A 20556-nucleotide genomic window follows, 5' to 3' on the forward strand; every position below is an offset into this window, starting at 1 on the left:
GGAGGCTGGGCTGGAGGGTCTCAAGCTTAAGTCTGCCTGAACTGCAGGCTGAAATCCTCTTTCAAAATAGTCAAAAGATGCTTTGTGATGTAGCTCAGTGGAGGAGAATTTGCCTAATGTGCATTCAGAAGGTCCGAGGTTTAGTCTCCAGGGCTACAAGGATTAAAGACTTACATATATGTGTACAAGTGGACAACAGTTGATTAGTCACTCCTCCACTCCTGGGGACCAAGTCAGCTTCTTCCTGTAGGGTAGCTTTTGTCAGCCTGGATAGTTTGCCTTCAGGGAATATTTGTTAGTGTCTGAAGATACTTTGTTTGGGACAGTTAGGGATGGATAATAGGGTACTGTGGTGATATCTTATTTTAGAAATTCGTCTACAGGATACTCCTAGGGCATAGTAGGTAGAAGCCTGAGATTGTACAAACGATCTTAAAATGCACAAAATAGGACCCAACAATAAAGTTAGCTGTCCCAAGATATAGCTTGTGTTAAACACTGCTTCCTGCTACCTAGTGACAGTATAGTAAATGACAGCCCTGCTCCTTTATTGCTGGTCTCATTAGAGTGTGAGGGTCCAGATGAGCCGCGTTTCAAGCACCTTGAGGACACAACATTTAATGTTTGTCAATTATAGCTCAATAGAAGTAAAAATAAAGGTTTTGAAATAGTAATAAACTTAGAGTTTTATAAATTAGGTTCATGAGTTAGAAACAGTTCACTGACATCAAGACACTAGGGTAACAATGCAACTATTTTTCTAACAGGAGTGTATTCACTTAAATTGTTACTATGTTTTCAGCCTTCCCTTCTCTCATGTCGCTTCCTGTCCCCTTTGTTAGGTCATTGCTGAAGCCCTTAATCAGCTGGTTCCTCAGAAGGCAAACCTCGTTCTTCTGTCTGGTGCTAATGAGGGAAGATGTGACCTCAAGGAGAAGTGGTTTGGGACTCAGTACAGCGTAGAAGGTAAGAGACTGATGCTTCTCCTCTAGTTGAGTATTTCTGACTCAGCCGAGGATTCTTAAAAAAGAGTCTTTTATTGATGTGTGTGGATGTGTGTGGATGTATGAGTTTATGTGCAACCATGTATATGTGGATGCCTGAGGAAGCCAGAAGGTGTCAGATCCCATGGAACTGGAGTTACAGGCAGTTGTGAGCTGCTGTGTGTGTGCATGAACAGTAGGTATTCTTAACTGCTGAGCCATCTTTCCAGCCCCAGCGGGGAATTTTAACTTGATGGTTCTTGTGGAGACACACACACACATGCATATAATTTTAATTTTTGTTAATTTTTTAGACAGGGTCTCACTTTGTAGCCTTGACTGACCTTAGATTCATTATATAGACCAGGATTGCTATCTCTCTCCCTCTCTCTCTCTCTCTCTCTCTCTCTCTCTCTCTCTCTCTCAAGAGAGGGTCTCTCTACATAGCCCTGGCTATCCTAGACTTATTATGTGTATAAGACCAGGATGGCCTCAAACTCATAGAGATCTGTTTGCCCTGCCTCGGAGTGCTGCAGTTATAGGAGTGCTCCCATACCAGGCTCGAGATGGCTGTCTTGTCTGCACTGTTCTTAGCATTATCTCTAACTCCCCAGAATGGCTCATTAAGCTCTGAACAATGGCTTTTCTAGTCCAAAGTTCCAAAGTCCTTTCACAATCCTCAGACAAACATAGTCTGTTCTGTTACAGCAATACTCCACTCCTGGCACCGTAGTTAGGGTTTTGTTGCTGTGATAAAACATCATGAGCAAAAGCAACTTGGGAAGGAAAGGGTTTATTTCTTCTTACAACTCTTCAGGTCACACTTCATCACCAAGGGAATTCAGGGCAGGAATTTGAGGTGGGAACCTGGGGGGCCAGACTGAAACAGAGATCAGAGAGGAGGGCTGCTTATTGGCTTTTCAGCCTGCTTTCTTATAGCACCCAGGACTACCTGCCAGGGGTGATACCATCCACACACAATGAGCTAGGCCTTCCCATATCAATCATTAATCAAGAAAATAGCCCAGAGACTTTCCTATAGGCAATATGGATGAAGGCATTTTCTCAATTAAGATTACCTCTTCCTAGATAAGTCTAGGTTCATGTCAAGTTGACAAAAACCAACCAGGATACTGGCCTCAAACTGACAGAGATCTGCCTGCCTCTGCTGCCTGAGTGCTGGGATTAGAGGAGTGTACCACTATGTCTGGCAAAAAGTATGGTTTTTTTTTTGTTTGTTTTTTGGTTTTTCGAGACAGAGTTTCTCTGTGTAGCTTTGCGCCTTTCCTGGGACTCACTTGGTAGCCCAGGCTGGCCTCAAACTCACAGAGATCCGCCTGACTCTGCCTACCGAGTGCTGGGATTAAAGGCGTGCACCACCACCACCACCACCACCACCACCACCACCACCACCACCACCCGGCAAGTTTTTAAAAATTTATTTTGCAATGAAACATACTTGCACTTTGTGAGCAGTTCTTTTCTGCTATATTTATATTTTTGAATTAGTGAAAATATCCTACTTAATTGGTTATTTGGTTAGGTAGATTTTTTTTTTTTTTTACTTTGTTATTCATTGATATTACTTATTGTTTTTGAGGCAAAGTCTTACTATGTAGGTCTGGCTGCCTGGAACTCAGAATCTTCCTGCCAGCGCCTCTGAGTGCAAGGCAGCCCTTGGTTTCACTTTGTTTTAGGACAGTGGTTCTCAGCTGTGGGTTTCAACCCCTTTCACAGGGTTCGTGACCTAAGACCATCTGAAAACACAGATATTTACGTCATTATTCATAACAGTAGCAAAATTAGTTATGAAGTAGCAATGAAAAGAATTTTATGTTTGGGGTCACCACTACACAAGGAGCTGTATTAAAGGGTCGCACCATTAGGAGGGTTGAGAGCCACTGTTTTAGAGGACTGTTTCTCAGGAGGCATCACTGCCTAGTTCCTGCTCTATGCAAATAAAGTACCAAACAGAAAAGAGGGGAGGGGGAGAGAGCGCTTCTCAGACTTCACTGTGCATGTGTGTCACGTGGCGATCCAAAATAGATTCTGGCCACATGTGGTAGCACATATTAATAATCCCAGTACCTAGGAACCCAAGACAGGAGGAACTCCAGTTAGAGCATAATGCAGGCTATGTAATGAGACTTTGTCTCTAAAAATGAAGAGGGAGGGAGGTACAGGAAGAAAGATTGACTCTGAATAAAGAGAGAGTCTGGGTAGGACCTGAGTCTGCATTCTGAACACTGTCTCAGATGATGGCGTTGCTGCTGGGTCCTGCTTTGACTAGCAAGTTTCTAGGTTTTGTAGCTGTGTCTGAGGAGAGATTTAGTGGTGAAGACCAGTTGATGGTTTGTTAAGAGAATTCTGAGTGTTGCATTATTTGTTGGATCTGTTTGTTTTTCCTCTCTACAGATGTTGAAAACTCTTGGGCCGAACTGTGGAAGAGTAATTTTAACTTAAATCCAGATCTTCACCTTCCAGCTGAAAACAAGTACATAGGTTAGTAAAATGTAATCATTGTGTATGTTGATCCATGTGCTAATAAAACATTGCTGTGAGGCTTCAGAGATGGCTCAGCAGTTAAGAGCACTGACTGTTCTTCCAGAGGTTTTGGGTTCAATTCCCAGCAACCACGTGGTGGCTCACAACTGTCTGTAATGAGATCTGGTGCCCTCTTCTGGCATGCAGGCAGACATGCAGACAGAACACTGTATGCATAAAAAAACCCATGTGAAGTACATGGTGTTTACAAATGAATTAATATTTTAGGATATCAGCAGTATTCTGGGGTAGGAATTACTATTGTCTTTGTTTTCCAGTGGAGAAAAACAAATTTAGAATGCAAAGTGACTTATCCAAGTCATCGGAGGAACCAGGCTTCTAATGGTCATAGCTGACCCTTCCATAGGAAGAAACTTTGAGAAGGTTGTAAAATCAGGTCCAGCCCGATAGCTTAGTAAGTGAAAGTGCTTGCCACTGAGTCTGACCTGAGCTTCATCCCTGGAGTCCATGTGGTGGAAGGAGAGAACCAATTCCTGCAAGTTGTTTCTGTCTTTATACCCCCTCCCCAGTAAGCAAACGTATTAAAAAGAAGATGGGTTGGGAAGTCAGCATAATGGGCTTGAGTTTGCTGTGATGAGTGCTGAAACCTTACAAAGCCTATGTGAATGGAAGATAGCCAAATGTTTAATTGCATATAGAAATGGTGTTACTTCAAAACATTTTGTTCTAAATAGGCATCTATCTATTAGTTTGCATTGACAAATATATTTCTAAGTTTCAGTGAGAAAATTAAAAACTTGAGGTTTTTACAAATGTTTGTAACTATAGTTTACTCAGGACCCCTTCCTTCCCAGCAGTTCCATTCATCATCCATATCCCTAAGAGATGAAAGAAGGCACTCACATCCATGTCCTTGCACCCTCATGGCAGCACTAGTCACAAGAGTCACGAGGTCAATGAACCAAACTGGTACACAAATACTTTAGAATATTATTTAGTAATGTAAAGAAAGGAAGTATTAATATGTATTACAATGTGATGAATCTTTAAAATACTGTCAAGGGGCTAGATAGCAGACTTAGTGGTTAAGAGCACTTGTTGCTCTTGCAGAGGAACAGGGTTCAGTTCCCAGCACCCACATGACATGAGGTACATATGGTTCGGCCCAAGAATTTTCAATATCTGTAGAGTAACCATGTGGGTGCTGGGAATTGAACCTTGATCTTCTGGAAGAACAGCCAGTGCTCTTAACCATTTCTCTAGCTCCATCAATACTTTTTAATAACTATCTGTTATCTCTTACCTAATTAACATGTTAGCTAAACAGTTTGCCATTAATGTGAAATGACAAGTTAGGGTTTATTTGAACAGAACTGTTTGGTAACCTTTCAGAGTCCTTAAGGATATACTTATTGAAGAATATATTCATTCAAAGATTGAGTTATACAAGTACCCTGACCCAAAGGCCACCTTCTTCTAGTTAACAATTACTTGAGAAAGGGAATGAAGCTGAATGTCTGTCCAGAGATAAGAACCTACTGTTGGGAATTAGACATGTTCAGGTTTCATCTAATGTAAGGTCCAAGTGTGCACTGTATTCCAGTATTTGAAAAGTGATCACTCTTTTGTTCATGTTGTTAGCCACGGACTTTACACTGAAGGCTTTTGATTGCCTTGAAACTGAATACCCTGCTAAAATTGTGAACACTGCACAAGGTTGCCTGTGGTATAAGAAAGACAACAAATTCAAAATCCCCAAAGGTAAGATCTGCCTCTAAAGGAGTGAAGTAGGAAATCTTTCTCTTATATAGCAACCTCTCTGTTCCTGTCGCCTCCCTCCTTCCCCATCACTTTCCCTGGGAAGCTGCTTTACACTCACAGATGAATAGTGTGCTCCTGTGCTTACAGGAGTCTGGATAGACATCTGCTTTCTAGGAAATAGAAAGTCAGCTGTAGGGCTGCTGAGATGGCTCAGCAGCTAAAAGGCACTTGATGCCAAACTTGATGTTCTGACTTTTGATCCCCAAGACCTACGTGATGGGAGGAGAGAACCAGCTTCTAAGAATTGTCCTCTGAACACACACACACACACACACACACAATTTAAATTTTCAGTTCTAAAAAGAAATTGTTTTTAAGTATTTTCTTTCTCAGTACAATGAAATTAGAACCAGATATTTGATTATCTTAAAGGATTGATTATATTATTTGAACATTATGTTTAAAAACAGATAGAATAAGATATGAGGAAAATTATTCCTAGATACAATAGAAAACCTAATCCAGAATTGTAACATGAATCTTCCCCAATTGTGTATCTCTGCCCTTTGCTTCTAGCATAAATCATGTGTAGTTTGGGACTAAACAGACTCTAAATTCCTTATCTTTTAGATGATGGCCCAAACTGTGTTGTTGTGTTGGCAGCTTGGAGTCAGCGTCTGAGGCTGCCATTTAACCAATGTTCTGTCCTTTACACAGCCTCCCTTTCCTCCTTCCTCCCCGTGCCTCCTTTCTCCAAAACCTCACTCAGTATGTCCAGGTCTGCCTCCAAATGGCAACCACTCTGCCTTAGTCTCCCAGGTTTGGGGAGTTGAAGCTGTACCATCAGAGTCTCTTGAATGGCTTATAAGAACTTAGAAATAGTAATTGCCATTGATTCAGCTTCTTTAGAAAACTTGTTGTTCTGACTTCTGTGAATACTGAGTTGCTTGATTAATGTCCTAACTTGTAGACTTGTATACGTATTTTTGCCTGTCTGAAGTTACTGATAAATATGGTTATTCGTAGACCTTTCTGTATGTGTCTGATACTCCCATAGGTTAAAGCATGCCTTCTATGATACTTTATTTGGAATGGTAAAAAATACCCTTTAAAAGCTTTAAGAGTAATAAAGTCTGTAGGGATAAAAGAGAATAAACATGTAATGAAGCTTTCAGGATTAGTAGTTTATTTAGACTTCCAGAGCCACATTGGGGAAGTAGTGGGTGTTAGAGTGGTTGAGCCCTCTGGCTTCTCTGTTTCACTCGCGGTCTTTTTCTTCCAGCCTACATCCGTTTCCATCTGATCTCACCTTTGATACAGAAGTCTGCAGCAAAGTGAGTGTGTGGGCTTTGGTGTTGTTGTTGTTGTTGTTGTTGTTATTTTTTCCTCAGAAAAGAAAAAGAAAAAAAAATTAACTGTTGACTATGCTGGCTAGTTTTATGTGAACTTGCACAAGCTGGAATTTTTTTTTTGAAGAGGGAACCTCAATTGAGAAAATGCCCCCACCACATTGGCCTGTGGGAAAGCCTGTGGTGCATTTTCTTGATTGACGGTTGATGTCAGTAGTGCCATCCCTGGGCTGGTGGTCCTGGGTTCTATAAGAAAGCAGGCTGAGCAAGCCATGAGTACGCAAGCCATCAAGCCATAAGCAGCACCCCTCCATGGCCTCCGCATCAGCTCCTGCCTCCAGGTTCCTGCCCTGCTTTTCTGTCCTAACTTCCTTTGACAATGGATTGTGATGTGGAAGTGTAAACAAAATAAACTCTTTCCTTCCCAAGTTGCTGTTGTTTCACATCACAGAAGTGATGACCCTAACTAAGAAGCTGGTGCCAGGAGTGGAATAGTGCTGTGACAGACTGGACCATGTTTTGGGGAGGACTATGGAAGGACTTTGGGCTAGAGAATCCCTGGAGTGTTCAGAGCTTGAGGAGCTGTTATGGGACCTTGGAGGAGAATGCTGCGAGTGGTGCAGATGATGAAGCCTGCCTTATTACAAAGTGTCAAAGGGAAGCCAAGACTCCATGGGGCCTTTTGTGTGATATTTTGCATTAAGAATCTGTGGTGTAGCCGGGCGGTTGTGGCGCACGCCTTTAATCCCAGCACTTGGGAGGCAGAGCCAGGCGGATCTCTGTGAGTTCGAGGCCAGCCTGGGCTACCAAGTGAGCTCCAGGAAAAGGCGAAAAGCTACACAGAGAAACGCTGTCTTGAAAAACCAAAAAAAAAAAAAAAAAAAAGAATCTGTGGTGTCTGGTTAGCCAGAGCTGAAGAATCAGCAGTAACTAAGAAGAGATCAGTACCATGGAGGCAGACTCTTCTGAGGAGTGTTTCCTCGGAGCCAGCACGCTGAGTGTTTTATTTAACTGTTGGAAAGCAGTTTTCTTTCGGTCTGAACAGTTGGTTATTTTCTCTTTCAGTACTTGAGCTGTGCTGGCTGTTTTATGGTTTCTGTTTGTTTTCTGTGCTCTAAACAAGTTAGAATAGCTTGTAAGCAAGTCACAGAATGACTGCACTGGGGAAGGCCCTAAAGTCCAGCCCTCACTCTGAACTAGGGATAGAGCCATCCAGGGGCTGGCTCCCTGTCTAGTACCTGAAGACTTGCAGGGTTTTAGAATTTATTTTGTTTTAAATTGTGTGTGTGTGTGTGTGTGTGTGTGTGTGTGTGTGTGTGTGAGAGAGAGAGAGAGAGAGAGAGAGAGAGAGAGAGAGAGAGAGAGAGAGAGAGAGAGAGAGAGAGACTCTGACTGACTAGTGGCAGGGGTAGGGCAGGGGTGGGGTGGGGTGCTGCTGCTCATGTGGGTGAAGGTTCCAGAACAGGCCAGGAGAGGGCATTGGATCCCCTTGAGCTAGAATTATAAGCTGTTGTGAATTGTCTGTTGTGGGTACTGGGAATTGAACTCAGGTTATCAGCAAGAGCTTTTAACTGCTGAACCATCTCTCCAACCCCAACTTCCAGACTTTTAATTATAACTTGGGTTTTTTTAAACAAATTATTCATGTATTTATATAGATAGCTGCACTGTGGGAGATCATAGGAAAGGCTTAGAAAGCGTTAGTGCACTTTTTCTTTGTTTTCTTGATTTGAGACAGGGTTTCTCTGTGTAGCTTTGGAACCTTGTCTTGGAGACTAGCTCTGTAGACCAGGCTGGCCTTGAACTCAGAGATCCATCTGCCTCTGCCTCCTGAGCCCTGGGATTAAAGGTGCATGCCACTACCACCTGGCTGCATTTCTTTTTCTTTGCCTCTTAATTAGAAAATCCAGCCTTAAATGGTGAGCATTCCTACTACCCACCCCACACCCCCAGGTGTTACTCTTCTTCCTTTCCTCATATTTTAAATTTATAAGTCGGAAATCCTAAGTCTGATTGGTACCAGGGTTGATGGCTAGTTGGATCATTCCCTCATTGTGCGTGTGCACGTTGTCATTTTCTGTGTGTATCTGACGTGAAAAGATTGGGGGAGCTACTGAAGTATTCCTATGATAGACCTGTGAGGCTGGGTCCTGAGTAAGCTAGGTTTCCTTTCACACCTCATGAGTTGTGTGCTCTAGAGTGAGAAGGAACACCTTACTAACGGTGAAGGTTCTTCCTCTGATAGAAACAAGTCTATGTATTCCTGTCTTTTCTGCCAATTAATGATGCCAGTTATATTTTGTACTTTCCAGTGTTGTCCTCTTTGACATCTTCGTCAATATTCTTACTCATAACCTTGCTGAACCAGCTTATGAAGCGGATGTGGCACAGCTGGAGTATAAACTGGTAGCTGGAGAACATGGTTTAATTATTCGAGTGAAAGGATTCAACCACAAACTACCTGTAAGTATACGAGCTCTGTTTTTCTCAGAGGAGCTTTGAAATCCCATATTTATCTTTGTTGCTCCAGAGCACTAAGCAGAGGCCCAAATGTGGTCTTTGATAGGAGGGCTTCCCCGTGGGCAATGTCATAGGTCTTCCTTGCATATGACACCTGCTCTAACTTTGAACATACGTAGCAAGGTTCTTCCCCTGGCTTCCCTTGGTGATGACTGTGATGTGGAAGTGTAAGCTAAATAAACCCTGTCCTCTGTAAGCTGGCGTTAGTCAGTGTTTTATGACAGCAACAGAGAAGCAGACTAGAACAGACCTATCCCTGAATCTGGGGCTTCTCAATCTAAGGATCCTCCATCTCGGGGTGCCATGGTACCTGGCTTATTCTGACATGGATGCTGGGGTGGAACTCAGGTCCTCAGGCTTGTGTGGCAAACACTTTACTGACTGAGCTATCTCCCCAGCCCCAAGATTTTTTTTTTTTGAGACAGGGTTTCTCTGTAACTTTTGGAGCCTGTCCTGGAACTCGCTCTGTAGACCAGGCTGACCTCGAACTCACAGAGATCCGCCTGACTCTGTCTCCCAAGTGCTGGCATTAAAGTTGTGTGCCACCACCGCCCAGTCTAGTCCCAAGAAATGTGTAAATATATACATTATATATATGTATATATAGTAATAAGACATTAACATGTAACTGACAGTGCATAGGAAACACCTCCGATTTAGGTCTGATCTCACTTCTGTTTGCTCTCTGTTTTTCTGAAGCCCACACTGGCATTTAGGTTTGGTCTGAGGTAAAGTCTCACAAAAGAGCAATAACAGATTTAAGGAAGGACATTAATATTCTGGGAACTGGGTTCATGTAAGAAAGGTCACACAGGAAAGAACCTGGCAGAATCCAGCCCGATGCTGACAAAACTTCTTCCCTTTACCTTAGCCTCTGTCTGACTAGCAGGAGGCACTATGGAGTGACTTACTTTTGTCCACCTTCAAATGTAGCTTTAAGATTCAAACAAATTAAATCCCAGAATACAGTGAATGTCATTTGGGAAATATGCTTAGAAAGCTGTTTAAAATACAAATCTTAGAAAATTGGTGTTCTCTATTTTTTGAGGTATACCTCACCTTAATACTTAATAATATATATTTATGTGTAGAAAACTAAAGGCTGATTTTACTTACAGAATATAGGTGCAAACTTCCTAAAAAAAAATTGAAAATTGGGCTGGGCAGTGGTGGCGTACGCCTTTAATCCCAGCACTCAGGAGGCAGAGGCAGGCAGATCTCTGTTAGTTCGAGGCCAACCTGGACTACAGAGGGAGTTCCAGGAAAAGGCACAAAGCTACACAGAGAAACCCTGTCTCGAAAAACCAAAAAAGAAAAAAAAAATTGAAAATTCAACATAACATTGTATAATAAATAATGCACTTTGGCTACGTTCCTGATGACAGAGCTGCTTAGTGTGAGGAGGTTGACGGCACAACTGTGATGGTTGATCCAATAGGCTTTTCCCTCCGAAGCAGTTACTGCCCTTTAGAAATGATTGGAAACAAGTACTTGAGTTACATGTTGGGGGAAAAAATGCCTAGGAAACGGAAAAAGTTTAAGTTCTATCTAATGAAAATCATAAAACTTCTCATTTCTGGATAAGACAATTTTTGTTTGTTTTGTTTTTTGTGATAGGGTCTTACTATGTATCCCTGACTATCTTAGAACATGCTCTGTAAACCAGGCTGGCCTTGAACTCACAGAGATCCACCTGCCTCTTCCTCCCAAGTGCTGGGATTAAAGGCATGAGCCACCATGTCTGGCTTGGATAAGACAATTCAATATTAAACAGTTATCACTGCTTCCAAAATTTATGTGCAAATATAATACCCTTTCAATTAAGGGCACATTTTAAAAATAGTTTGGAAGGAGAACGATGAAAACTGAAGGCATATTGCTTCAGCTTTGAGGAATGTGGCAGCTTTGGCCTCTGGGGACTGAGTCCTGAGGACGTCTCTTGGGTCCCCTGCAGTACCTTTTCCTCCCTGGCCCTGGTGCTACTGAAGAAAAGCTTTCCCTCCTTGAAGTTGAGTGTTTTCCATGCTTTGCTGCTCAAAGTGCTGTCTCTTTTAGCTGCTCTTTCAGCTCATTATTGACTACCTGGCGGAGTTCAGTTCCACACCCGCTGTCTTCACAATGATAACGGAGCAACTGAAGAAGACCTACTTCAACATCCTCATCAAGCCTGAGACTCTGGCCAAGTAGGTACACGTGGGATATGCCTAAACGCTCGACTTTGTAGGAGGCAGCGGCTGAGTTGCTGAATTGAATTGCTCACCATGTCAGTACCTTTTAACCTCCTCTGTCGAGAAGAGTGCAGAAGGGAGCCGAACACCTGAGTGCAAGTGTAAACCCTTTGTGACATGGACCCCCTGGCTAATTGCTACCTGCATGAGTATCTTGGTGTGTGACTCAGAAAAAGGTGCCTTGGGGTACTCCTCTTCAACTGATAGCAGAACTCTGTGGGAAGGGCAGAGAAGGCTCCTGTGAGTAGACACAGCCCTTTGTCTCCGTGGCTTTAAGCCCCTTCAGGACTTCATTGCTTGGGTATCTGTACCTTAAACACAGGTCCTGCTTTGTTTTATAAGTGACAAAGAAATTGAATCACAGATATTAAGAACTCGAGAAATCCAGTAGCTATTATGGAGGCAGTTTGGAGATGAGGAGTGAAGTTGGTCTGATCGTGAACTAAGGCCACTGCAATCATATACACTGTAGTACTAGCTAGAATTACACATTAGTGAGACTTCTAACAAAACAGCAATAATTAAAAAATGGTGTACAATTAGTTAAATTTGACTTACTTAGTAACTTACATGAAATATTTCACTCTATACCTGAGACAGGAAGGTGCATTGTATTGGTGGATAAACTTTGTATGCAGTTTAATTGCTACTTTGGCTATTTTGGCATTTTTCTCCTTCATACATTATGATGGGAATCACTTGTCTCCTACAGAATCTTGACCTAACATTTTTCTGCAGATACATTTCTTGCAACATTTGTTTTTAAATGTCCTTTGTACAGAGATGTGAGGCTTTTAATCCTGGAATATTCCCGCTGGTCTATGATTGACAAGTACCAGGCTTTGATGGATGGCCTTTCCCTTGATTCTCTGCTGAACTTTGTCAAGGACTTTAAATCCCAGCTCTTTGTTGAAGGCCTGGTACAAGGGAATGTCACCAGCACGGTGAGTGAGGTGCTCTTATGGTAGGCGGGGCCTATGAATTACATTGTTCTAAAGGTTTTATTGAGCTAGCATCGGCAAATTCTGGTAGGAGTTCCTGACCTCTGATGCCAGGCCAGGTCATATGAAGAAGACTGTTTATGATTGAGTGAAAAAGGGGTTTGTTATTAATTTTGTTTTGGTTAAATTTGCTGAAGACCATATGAGAAAACCAGAATGTAGAGATTAAAATAGGAGAGGAGAGTGGTGAAGTATGTGTACTTACGTGCACAGCCAGAACCTGCATGCTGAGCTTAGGCAAGCTAAGCAGTGAAATACCCACTTAATTTTGAAGTATCTTAAGTAGTAGGATGGACAGAAAAGGTGGAATGCTCGTTTCCAGGGGCCAGTGGGGCTGGGAGGGAGGAAGGGAGATGTTTAATGAATATATAATTCTGATTTTCCAAGATGGAAATATTTTGAAAATGTCTCACAAGTGTGACTATAGTTAACCAAATTTGTGTGTGTGCATACACATACACACAAATTATATACATACATATATACAGGGTTTCACTGTATAGCCCTAGCTGCCTGGAACTCGCTCTGTAGGGCAGGCTGGCCTTGAACTCACAGAGATCTGCCTGCCTCTGCCTCCTGAGGATTAAAATTTTTCCTGGAATTAAGAACTGTACACTTTGTTAAGTGATAAGCTATGTTATATGAAAATGATGAAGGCTGAAAATAATGAAATAAATGAAAAGTGCTTAGGAGACAACTGGGGAGAAGATGCCCAAACTCCCTGGGGAGAGGGACCTGAGCTGCAGTGGCCTTTTGTAGAATATAAAAATGGTCACTCTTAGAACTGTGGCTTCTGTTCTTCCCCTTCTTTCTGGTTTTATCTTCCAAACCAGCCTTGGTTTCCACCCTGCCAACAGGAAGACCTTCCAAGTCTCAATAGCTAGAAAAGTGGGACTAGCTAGTTGTCTGTCTGACACAGTGGGAGGGCCAGGCAGGGGTTTGGGCTGAGGATTTGGTGTCATGAGATAGCTGCAGAGGAACACTTCCGAGTTGAGTTCACCTGCACTTAGCATTGTATAGGCAAACCAGGTCTCAGGAGGAACAGAAGGGATGCACTCAGTCAGTCAAGGGCTATTCTATTGCTTACTCTACCATGGCAGATGTGTCAGCTGCCCAGACTTCCAAAACACATAAGTATGGCCTAGCTAGGTAAACCATGTGAAACGGGGAGCTGGGAAAATGTCAACACACTAGGCAGAGGGGCAGCTTGAGTCACACAGTATTTGATGAACATAACTAGCCTGATACAGCTTGTCCAGGGATTAGGTGACAGACTCTCTGCTTTCCTAATGCTGTCTGTCCTAAGTGCTGCAGGGAATTAGAAAATTGGAATTATTCTCTTTTACCTTTCAGGAGTCTATGGATTTCCTGAAATACGTTGTTGAGTAAGTATTGGTTGTTTCCTCTGAGGTTTAGTGCTCGTCCCAGGAAGAAGCATTACACTGTAGCTCAGCTGACTTCTTCACAGCTCTTGCAGCTCCTCCCTCTGCTTGGTTTCTTGAGCCTGATATAAAGAGAGCAGTTGAGAAGGGAGGAGAAACCTGTCTTCTTCAGTGTGGGGTTGCGGGAGAGCATAAGGTCTGCCCGTGTGACCCACGCTGACTCTGTTGCAGCAAGCTGAACTTCATGCCTCTGGAGCAGGGGATGCCTGTGCAGTTCCAGGTGGTGGAGCTGCCCAGCGGCCACCACTTATGCAAAGTCAGAGCTCTGAATAAAGGCGATGCCAACTCGGAAGTCACTGTGTACTCCCAGGTGAGTTGGCCCCATTGCACAGCAGCTCTGCAGAGCTAGGCACGAGTTCACCCGTGGCTTTAAAGGCCCTTCTTTGGTTGCATTAAACTCCAGGCCATTTGCCGCCCCTGGAGTTTCTGCATTGAAAAACTGTCGGTAAAATGGGCCTCCTCTTTTTAAAATAAATCACATTGAGTATTGTTTTATTAATCAGTTGGTAATGTAGAACACATAATAAAATGTGATGGAAATTCCTACGTAGTCCCTAACAGAACCCAAGCAATAAGATATTTTAAAGGACAACTTGGAAAGAAATGAAATAAACCTACCTAGCTAAGCAGTCAGCAGAACAAAGAGAATGACTGCCAGATGAGAAAAAGTCTTCACATGCGTTTGGTGGGATGGTAAATCCAGGGCAGAGTTCTTTGTTCTCTGGGACTCAGATCTCCTTTGTGTGTGTGGTGGAGGGGGCGGGGTGGGGGGGTGGGGTGTTGGAGACTTTGGTAGCCTGGGCCTGAGTCTTCCCCCTCTCTTGTAGGTATAGGCTCCTACAGGTGCATGTGGAAGTAGGTCTGAGGCCAGCCTTGGGGATCATGCCTCAGGTGCCGGTCCCTTACCTCTTCCTTTAAAAACATTGAGACAAAGGTGCTGCACTGGCTTGGAGTGCACCAAGCACGCAAGGCTAGTGGCCAGTGAGCCCAAGGATTACAAGTACATGCCACCATGTTGAGAATTTTTTTCAAAAGAATTATTTTTATTTTATGAGTGTTTTGCCTGCACGTATGTCTGTGTACCACACGAATGCCTGGTACCTTCAGAGGCCAGAAAAGGGTGTTGGATTCCTGGAACTGGAGTTACAGATGGTTGTGAGCCACCATTTGGGTGCTGGGAATTAATCCTAGGCCCAACTCCAGCATTTCTTAAATGTGGATTCTGAGGAGTGAACTCAGGTCCTTGTGCTTATAGGGCAAGCACTCCCATCTGAGCTCTCTCTCCAGTCATTCATTCCTCCTCTCCACGCCCTTTCTTACTGTGACACTGTCCTGGTTGTCAGAAGCAAACGCATCTGCCCGATGCCGTGGTCATGTCACACTGACTGCTTCCTTTAGGAAGCTCTTTCCCTCTTCACAGAACACACTTGACTGCTTATGTGGTGGCCCTCTTAAAGGCAAACAGGACTTCTTGGTGCTTGTTAATCACTCTATCCTCTTCCTCTGGCAAAATAGGAAAGATAAGGAGTGAATCTGTCAGAAGCCTGCAGGAGACCTACTCCAACATGTGCTACCAACAGCCTTGTTTGGCCTCCATCCATCCTTTGAGTCTGAGTTAGTTTGCTATTCTCCACACTCCCTAGGTACCTTCCGAGTACTTGGTTTGTGTCTATGTGTTTGACTGCAGAAGTTACTATTCAAGTGAGAAACAGATTCAGATCCTCCACAGTCACTCACCATTTCCTGCTCCTTGGGGCCTTGAACTACATACTTATTTTACAGTGTATCCTGAGCCTTGCAGGCAGGAGCTGTCAGGCTAAGTATTGTCGTCTTCACCCATGTCTACTTGGAAGTCTACACGAGTGCCAACCATACAGGTGTCCCAGCACTATTCCTGTTCTCAGGCTCGTGGGAAGGCAGGCATAGTAAACAGGATTGTTGGGGCAAGAAGCTAGGGAGTGAAACCTAAGCGGATGCCAAGATTGTTAAACCCTTGCTTGTAATCGTAAGCCATTGCTTGTCTGATCGAGTTTTCCCTTCAGTCAGGTGCCAGGAGTCTAAGAGAGTACACTCTTATGGAGCTGCTCGTGGTAAGTGCATGGAAGTGGTATTCAGGAGTTCTGGTCTACCTACCTTGAGGCCAGCCTTCATGGCTAAGGGCTGTGGACCTGGGGTAGTCAGAAACTTGTAATTGGAAGGTCAGGTGGTCATTTATTCTCATATAAGCAGTCAGGGACCTAGACCATTTAGGCCTGTATGGGAGGATTTTGGAGATATACATATATATGTGTGTGTGTGTGTGTGTGTGTGTGTGTGTGTGTGTGTGTGTACGTACAAAAACACCTTGGAGTGAGAAATTGAGGTTTCTCTTCTGGAAGTTTGGCTGATGGAAAGTATGTTGAATTACAGATGCACATGGAAGAGCCCTGCTTTGACTTCCTTCGAACCAAGCAGACCCTTGGGTAAGTCTGCTGGCAAGAGCACTTGAAGGACTGGAGCTCCCTTGCAGACAACTTGCCAGTCTACTCTGGCCCTCCCATACCTTACTGTGTAGTACCTACTTCTGCAGTTTGTATGTTAAGACTATGATCAGTTTTTCAGTTTGTTCAGGTGTCTGGATAAGCCAGAAAAGTGAGTTGTACCCAGTTCAGCATCAGGGTGGGTACCTTCGCTTGAGCCTACAGCAGCTGTACACATGCTTATGTTCTTTTTGGGACTTCCAAAAGGGCAGAAGCCCTTCACCCCATGCTCAGTGCCTCTCTGGACAAGAACTAAGTGACCAAGTGAACTCCTCTAACTTCTCTGTCTGGCTTCAGGTACCATGTCTACCCGACCTGTAGGAACACATCTGGGATTCTCGGATTCTCTGTAACTGTTGGGACTCAGGCAACCAAGTACAAGTAAGAGAGTAAATGTGTATACCCTATTCTAGATACGGGGGTGGGGGTGGGACACCACAGGTGCTTCCCTGATCCTGTACAACTGTGCCTAAGCATGGTTTGCTGTAGTTGAAAGCGGTGGGTGGATAATGGACAGCCCAGCTAGGACTAATCGGTCTTTACTGGTTCCATAGGGTGTGGTTCAAATCCTACAGGTCACTCTGCAGGGCTTACCAATGTTTGTTTTCAGGGAGACCAGTGAAAAAGGATGTTGGACTGATGACTTGGCTCATCACTGAACACACAAAGCCCTGGGTTTGATTCCTAGCACCACAGAAAGCTAGAAATGATAGCATCCTCTCGTAATCAAGGCCAGCCCAGGCTACATGACTGTCTTAAACCCCAAAACCACCAGATGGCTCAGCGGTTAGGAGTACTTGTTCTTGGAGAGGACTAGGATTTGATTCCCATCCCCCACATGGTGGCTCACAACTGTCTATAACTCCAATTTCAGGGAACCCAATGTATTCTTTTGACTTCTGTGGGCACAGGTACATGTGAGCAACACACACACACACACACACACACACACACACACACACACACACACACACACACACAAAACCCCATACACTCTGACCCTGAGGTATAAGGCCTTGACAGTTTTAGCTGTGGTGTGGCCCTGCTGGCTATCATTTCATCACTGTGATACCAGGAAATGAGGCTGTAGATGAGAGGAACAGGAGTTTTTCCTCGTTTTCTTTGCTCTCCTGGCTTGGGGTAGAAAACTTTCAGCCTTTATGTGAGTGAGCCTGAATTACTTTGGCTTCTACCCAAATTGTTTCAGCTCTGAAACTGTTGACAAGAAGATAGAAGAATTTCTTTCCAGCTTTGAGGAGAAGATCGAGAACCTCACTGAAGATGCATTCAATACTCAGGTGACTGTAGCCCAGTCTTTGTAAGCCTTGAGGATATCAGAGCTGGTCACTACCATGCTTGCATGCTGGGCATGTCTATCACAAGCCAAGTTTGTTCTGAATGGGTGTGATGTCATGGCTAACAGGTCACAGCTCTGATCAAGTTGAAAGAGTGTGAGGACACCCACCTTGGGGAGGAGGTGGACAGGAACTGGAATGAAGTGGTGACCCAGCAGTATCTCTTTGACCGACTTGCCCATGAGGTAATGATTTTTCAGACCAGGACAGCCCTGGGACCAGACTGGGAAAGGCCCTTGACTATACATTGAGTATTACGACGTACAGTATATAAACAGTATTATGTGAGGGAATTAAATCTTTAGTTGTCAGTCACTAGAGTTTCCCTGTAAGATGCTAACCTTTACCTCTGTACATGAACCAGTTGCAGCCAGAGCAGCTCTGCTTTGAGGTTTATTATGAGATTTTATTATGGGGGTAATTATGGGTTTCTACTGAAGAATATATAGTTTATATTTTTATGGACGTGGAATTCCTTCAGGTCTTTTGGGAACTTCTAGCTGAAATTATTGAAACCATCACAAAAGCACTTTGGTCCTCTCATCCAGGCAACTGGATGCACTACGTCTCACATTGTGTGAGCCAGCTGAACCGTCTTAACAGTTGCTGAGTATGAGGGGCCCTGTGAGACTGAGGAAGGCTGGGTTTCTAGCTCCGGCTGCAGTCCCCAGCTGTAATCACACCTTCCTAATGTAGACAGCTGCTAGTACCCTAGTACAGAGACCCAGTCCCTGAGGATCTCTGTCCTTTTGTGGAAGGGTGGGGCAGCCTGAGACAAGCTCCGCAAGATAAACTTAGGTGCTGAGGAGTGGGGACCGATGTCTACCAAGAACGATGCTCTTACACCCGTTTCCTTCTCTCAAGATTGAAGCACTGAAGGGTTTCTCAAAGTCAGACCTGGTCAGCTGGTTCAAGGCTCACAGAGGACCTGGAAGTAAAATGCTCAGCGTTCATGTGAGTACGACCAACCATTTGCAATCGCTGACATTGAGCTGGCAAACGTCACACCCGAGTCTTTGGCCTCTTCCAGGTTGTCGGATATGGGAAGTATGAACTGGAAGAAGATGGCGCCCCTTTTGGCGAGGACTCCAATTCTCGTGAAGGGATGCAGCTGACCTACCTGCCAACCTCTCCTCTCATGGCAGATTCTACCATCCCCATTACTGACATCAGGGCCTTCACATCAACACTCAGCCTCTTCCCCTACCACAAAATAGTCAAATAAACTGCAGTCTCATTGGCCTGAAGCAACATGTATTTAAAAACGTGTGTGAATTTTATGGAGTTACACTACTGCCTTAGGGCTTCTGTTGGATTTTGCGATGGCAACCTAGGATTTGATTTACTTTTCTCTCCTCTGCAAGACTAACCCAGGGTTACTGCACTGAATGGTTATGAGCTAGTAGCCAAGTGTGACCCAGACACTTATGTCAGCAGCTTGCCTGGCCTGTGTCCTCTGAGGAGAACCCAGTTCTTGTGTGCCTACATGTAACTAATTTGTTATAGCACCAAACTGCCCTGTTTCGTTTTTTAATGTATTTTTAAATAAACATAGTTCTGTATTTCCCTTCAGATCAAGCCATCTGCTGTGGCTTTTTTTGAGGTGGGGGAGGAGGAAAATAGTGTGTTCCTTGGCCCTGTAAGGCAGGAAGGTATTTCAGGCTGAGCTACATGTGCTGCAGGGGGGGTAGGGGGGTGGGAGGGGGGCTGGAGTCCTGGGGCGAAGCTCTGTCCGAGGTTGCCAAATTGGTTTATAAGCAATGAAAGAAACATATTTTTAAAAAGGTTGGAAAATTATTTTATGAAGCCTTAAGCACTGCATATAATTATACTAATCCAGGTTTAGATACAATCTAATAGTTCGATTCTAAAATAAAGGTTATAGGTGAAACCATGAAATTTCCCAACACTTGATTTTCGTACATTGCTCTAATTTTCTAAAACAACTCTGAGGAAACAGTATTTACAGGTGGGTGTACTTGTGGAAAAACTGTCAAGTGTGTTTGTGTGTGTGTGTCTAGAACCCAAGATTATATGAACTAGGAGACAAAGATTTTATGCCTGAAGAGCAGAATTCTTAGAGGACAGGACACTAAGACCCAGGTCTGTGTGTAAATGCTTTTCAACGCATGGGATCTAGAAAAGGAAGAGACATCTTGTTTCAAAACCTGCAAAACCTGAAGTTTTTCTCAGGACTGAAGTCAGAATTGTAACTGCCACAGAGGAGAAAAGGGAAGCGTTTTCCACTTTAATTGTTCATCTGTGTCGTCAAGTCCAGTATCCCTGAGATAGGAACCACTGCAATAAGAGAGGAAGTGACAGGTTCTCCTGAAGGAAGATCGATTGTTGCTTAGCTACGCCTACTGCCCTGGTCCCCAGGCGTGAACCAAGTTGCCAGCCTAATGTTTCACAGCACCAAGACGCTTCAGTAATGGTTCGTCATAAACCCAGCATTCTCCATCTTCATGGAAGAGCTACAAAAGAAGAGAGGATTCAGTTAGTGCATGTGTTCATTCCATGCCATGCCATCCCACCCACTGCAGTGAGTGTTGGGTAGGGACCAGGGAACTCTGAAGGTTCACAGAAATGAACAAGTTACTCTCAAGAGGCCCCAGAGGAACCAGGACCAGGACTTACCCTCGTCTCCCACTGAATTTCCTTTTCCTTCCTTTCTCGGGCTTCTGCTCTTTGTCTTTCTTCAAGTCTGTGCTTTGCTTCGGTTGCTGCGTCAATGTCCCTGATCTTTAAATTGAAAGTAACATCCTTCCAAAGGCTAAAGAGATGGAAGGAGCCTGGTGAGCCGGAGAATGCAAACCTAGCCGCCTGACAGCTGCTGAGCGCTACAGTGTAGCCCAGACCTCCTTAAGCTGCTGACAGTACCAGAGCAGTCACT

General features: G+C 43.9%; 2 protein-coding genes across 10 annotated transcripts in view; one reads left to right on the forward strand and one right to left on the reverse strand.

Annotated features, from left to right (window-relative positions):
• Nrdc (nardilysin convertase) overlaps positions 1-19235 on the forward strand; it is a 73720-nt gene extending 54485 nt beyond the window's left edge. Inside the window, exons 18-33 of the mRNA XM_028888793.2 lie at positions 843-966; positions 3399-3485; positions 5130-5249; positions 6532-6583; positions 8911-9061; positions 11174-11301; positions 12128-12290; positions 13701-13732; positions 13961-14099; positions 15832-15879; positions 16199-16251; positions 16606-16689; positions 17516-17606; positions 17732-17848; positions 18528-18617; positions 18694-19235. Coding sequence (XP_028744626.1) covers positions 843-966; positions 3399-3485; positions 5130-5249; positions 6532-6583; positions 8911-9061; positions 11174-11301; positions 12128-12290; positions 13701-13732; positions 13961-14099; positions 15832-15879; positions 16199-16251; positions 16606-16689; positions 17516-17606; positions 17732-17848; positions 18528-18617; positions 18694-18888 — 1674 coding nt within the window. The 3' untranslated portion in view covers positions 18889-19235. The remainder of the gene's footprint in view (positions 1-842; positions 967-3398; positions 3486-5129; positions 5250-6531; positions 6584-8910; positions 9062-11173; positions 11302-12127; positions 12291-13700; positions 13733-13960; positions 14100-15831; positions 15880-16198; positions 16252-16605; positions 16690-17515; positions 17607-17731; positions 17849-18527; positions 18618-18693) is intronic.
• A 202-nt stretch (positions 19236-19437) lies between these two features.
• Osbpl9 (oxysterol binding protein like 9) overlaps positions 19438-20556 on the reverse strand; it is a 145308-nt gene continuing 144189 nt past the window's right edge. For 5 of the 9 annotated variants that reach the window (XM_028888842.2, XM_028888824.2, XM_028888805.2 and 2 more), the window contains 2 exons: positions 20301-20436; positions 19885-20137 (listed from right to left, as the gene is read on the reverse strand). In XM_028888842.2, coding sequence (XP_028744675.1) covers positions 20063-20137; positions 20301-20436 — 211 coding nt within the window. In that variant the 3' untranslated portion in view covers positions 19885-20062. Of the gene's footprint in view, positions 20138-20300; positions 20437-20556 lie in introns of all 9 variants that reach the window. The other 4 variants (XM_028888798.2, XM_028888835.2, XM_028888815.2 and 1 more) reach the window with 1 other exon arrangement.

Source organism: Peromyscus leucopus, chromosome 2 (assembly GCF_004664715.2).
Source record: "Peromyscus leucopus breed LL Stock chromosome 2, UCI_PerLeu_2.1, whole genome shotgun sequence".
In the NCBI taxonomy this organism is placed as follows: domain Eukaryota; kingdom Metazoa; phylum Chordata; class Mammalia; order Rodentia; family Cricetidae; genus Peromyscus; species Peromyscus leucopus.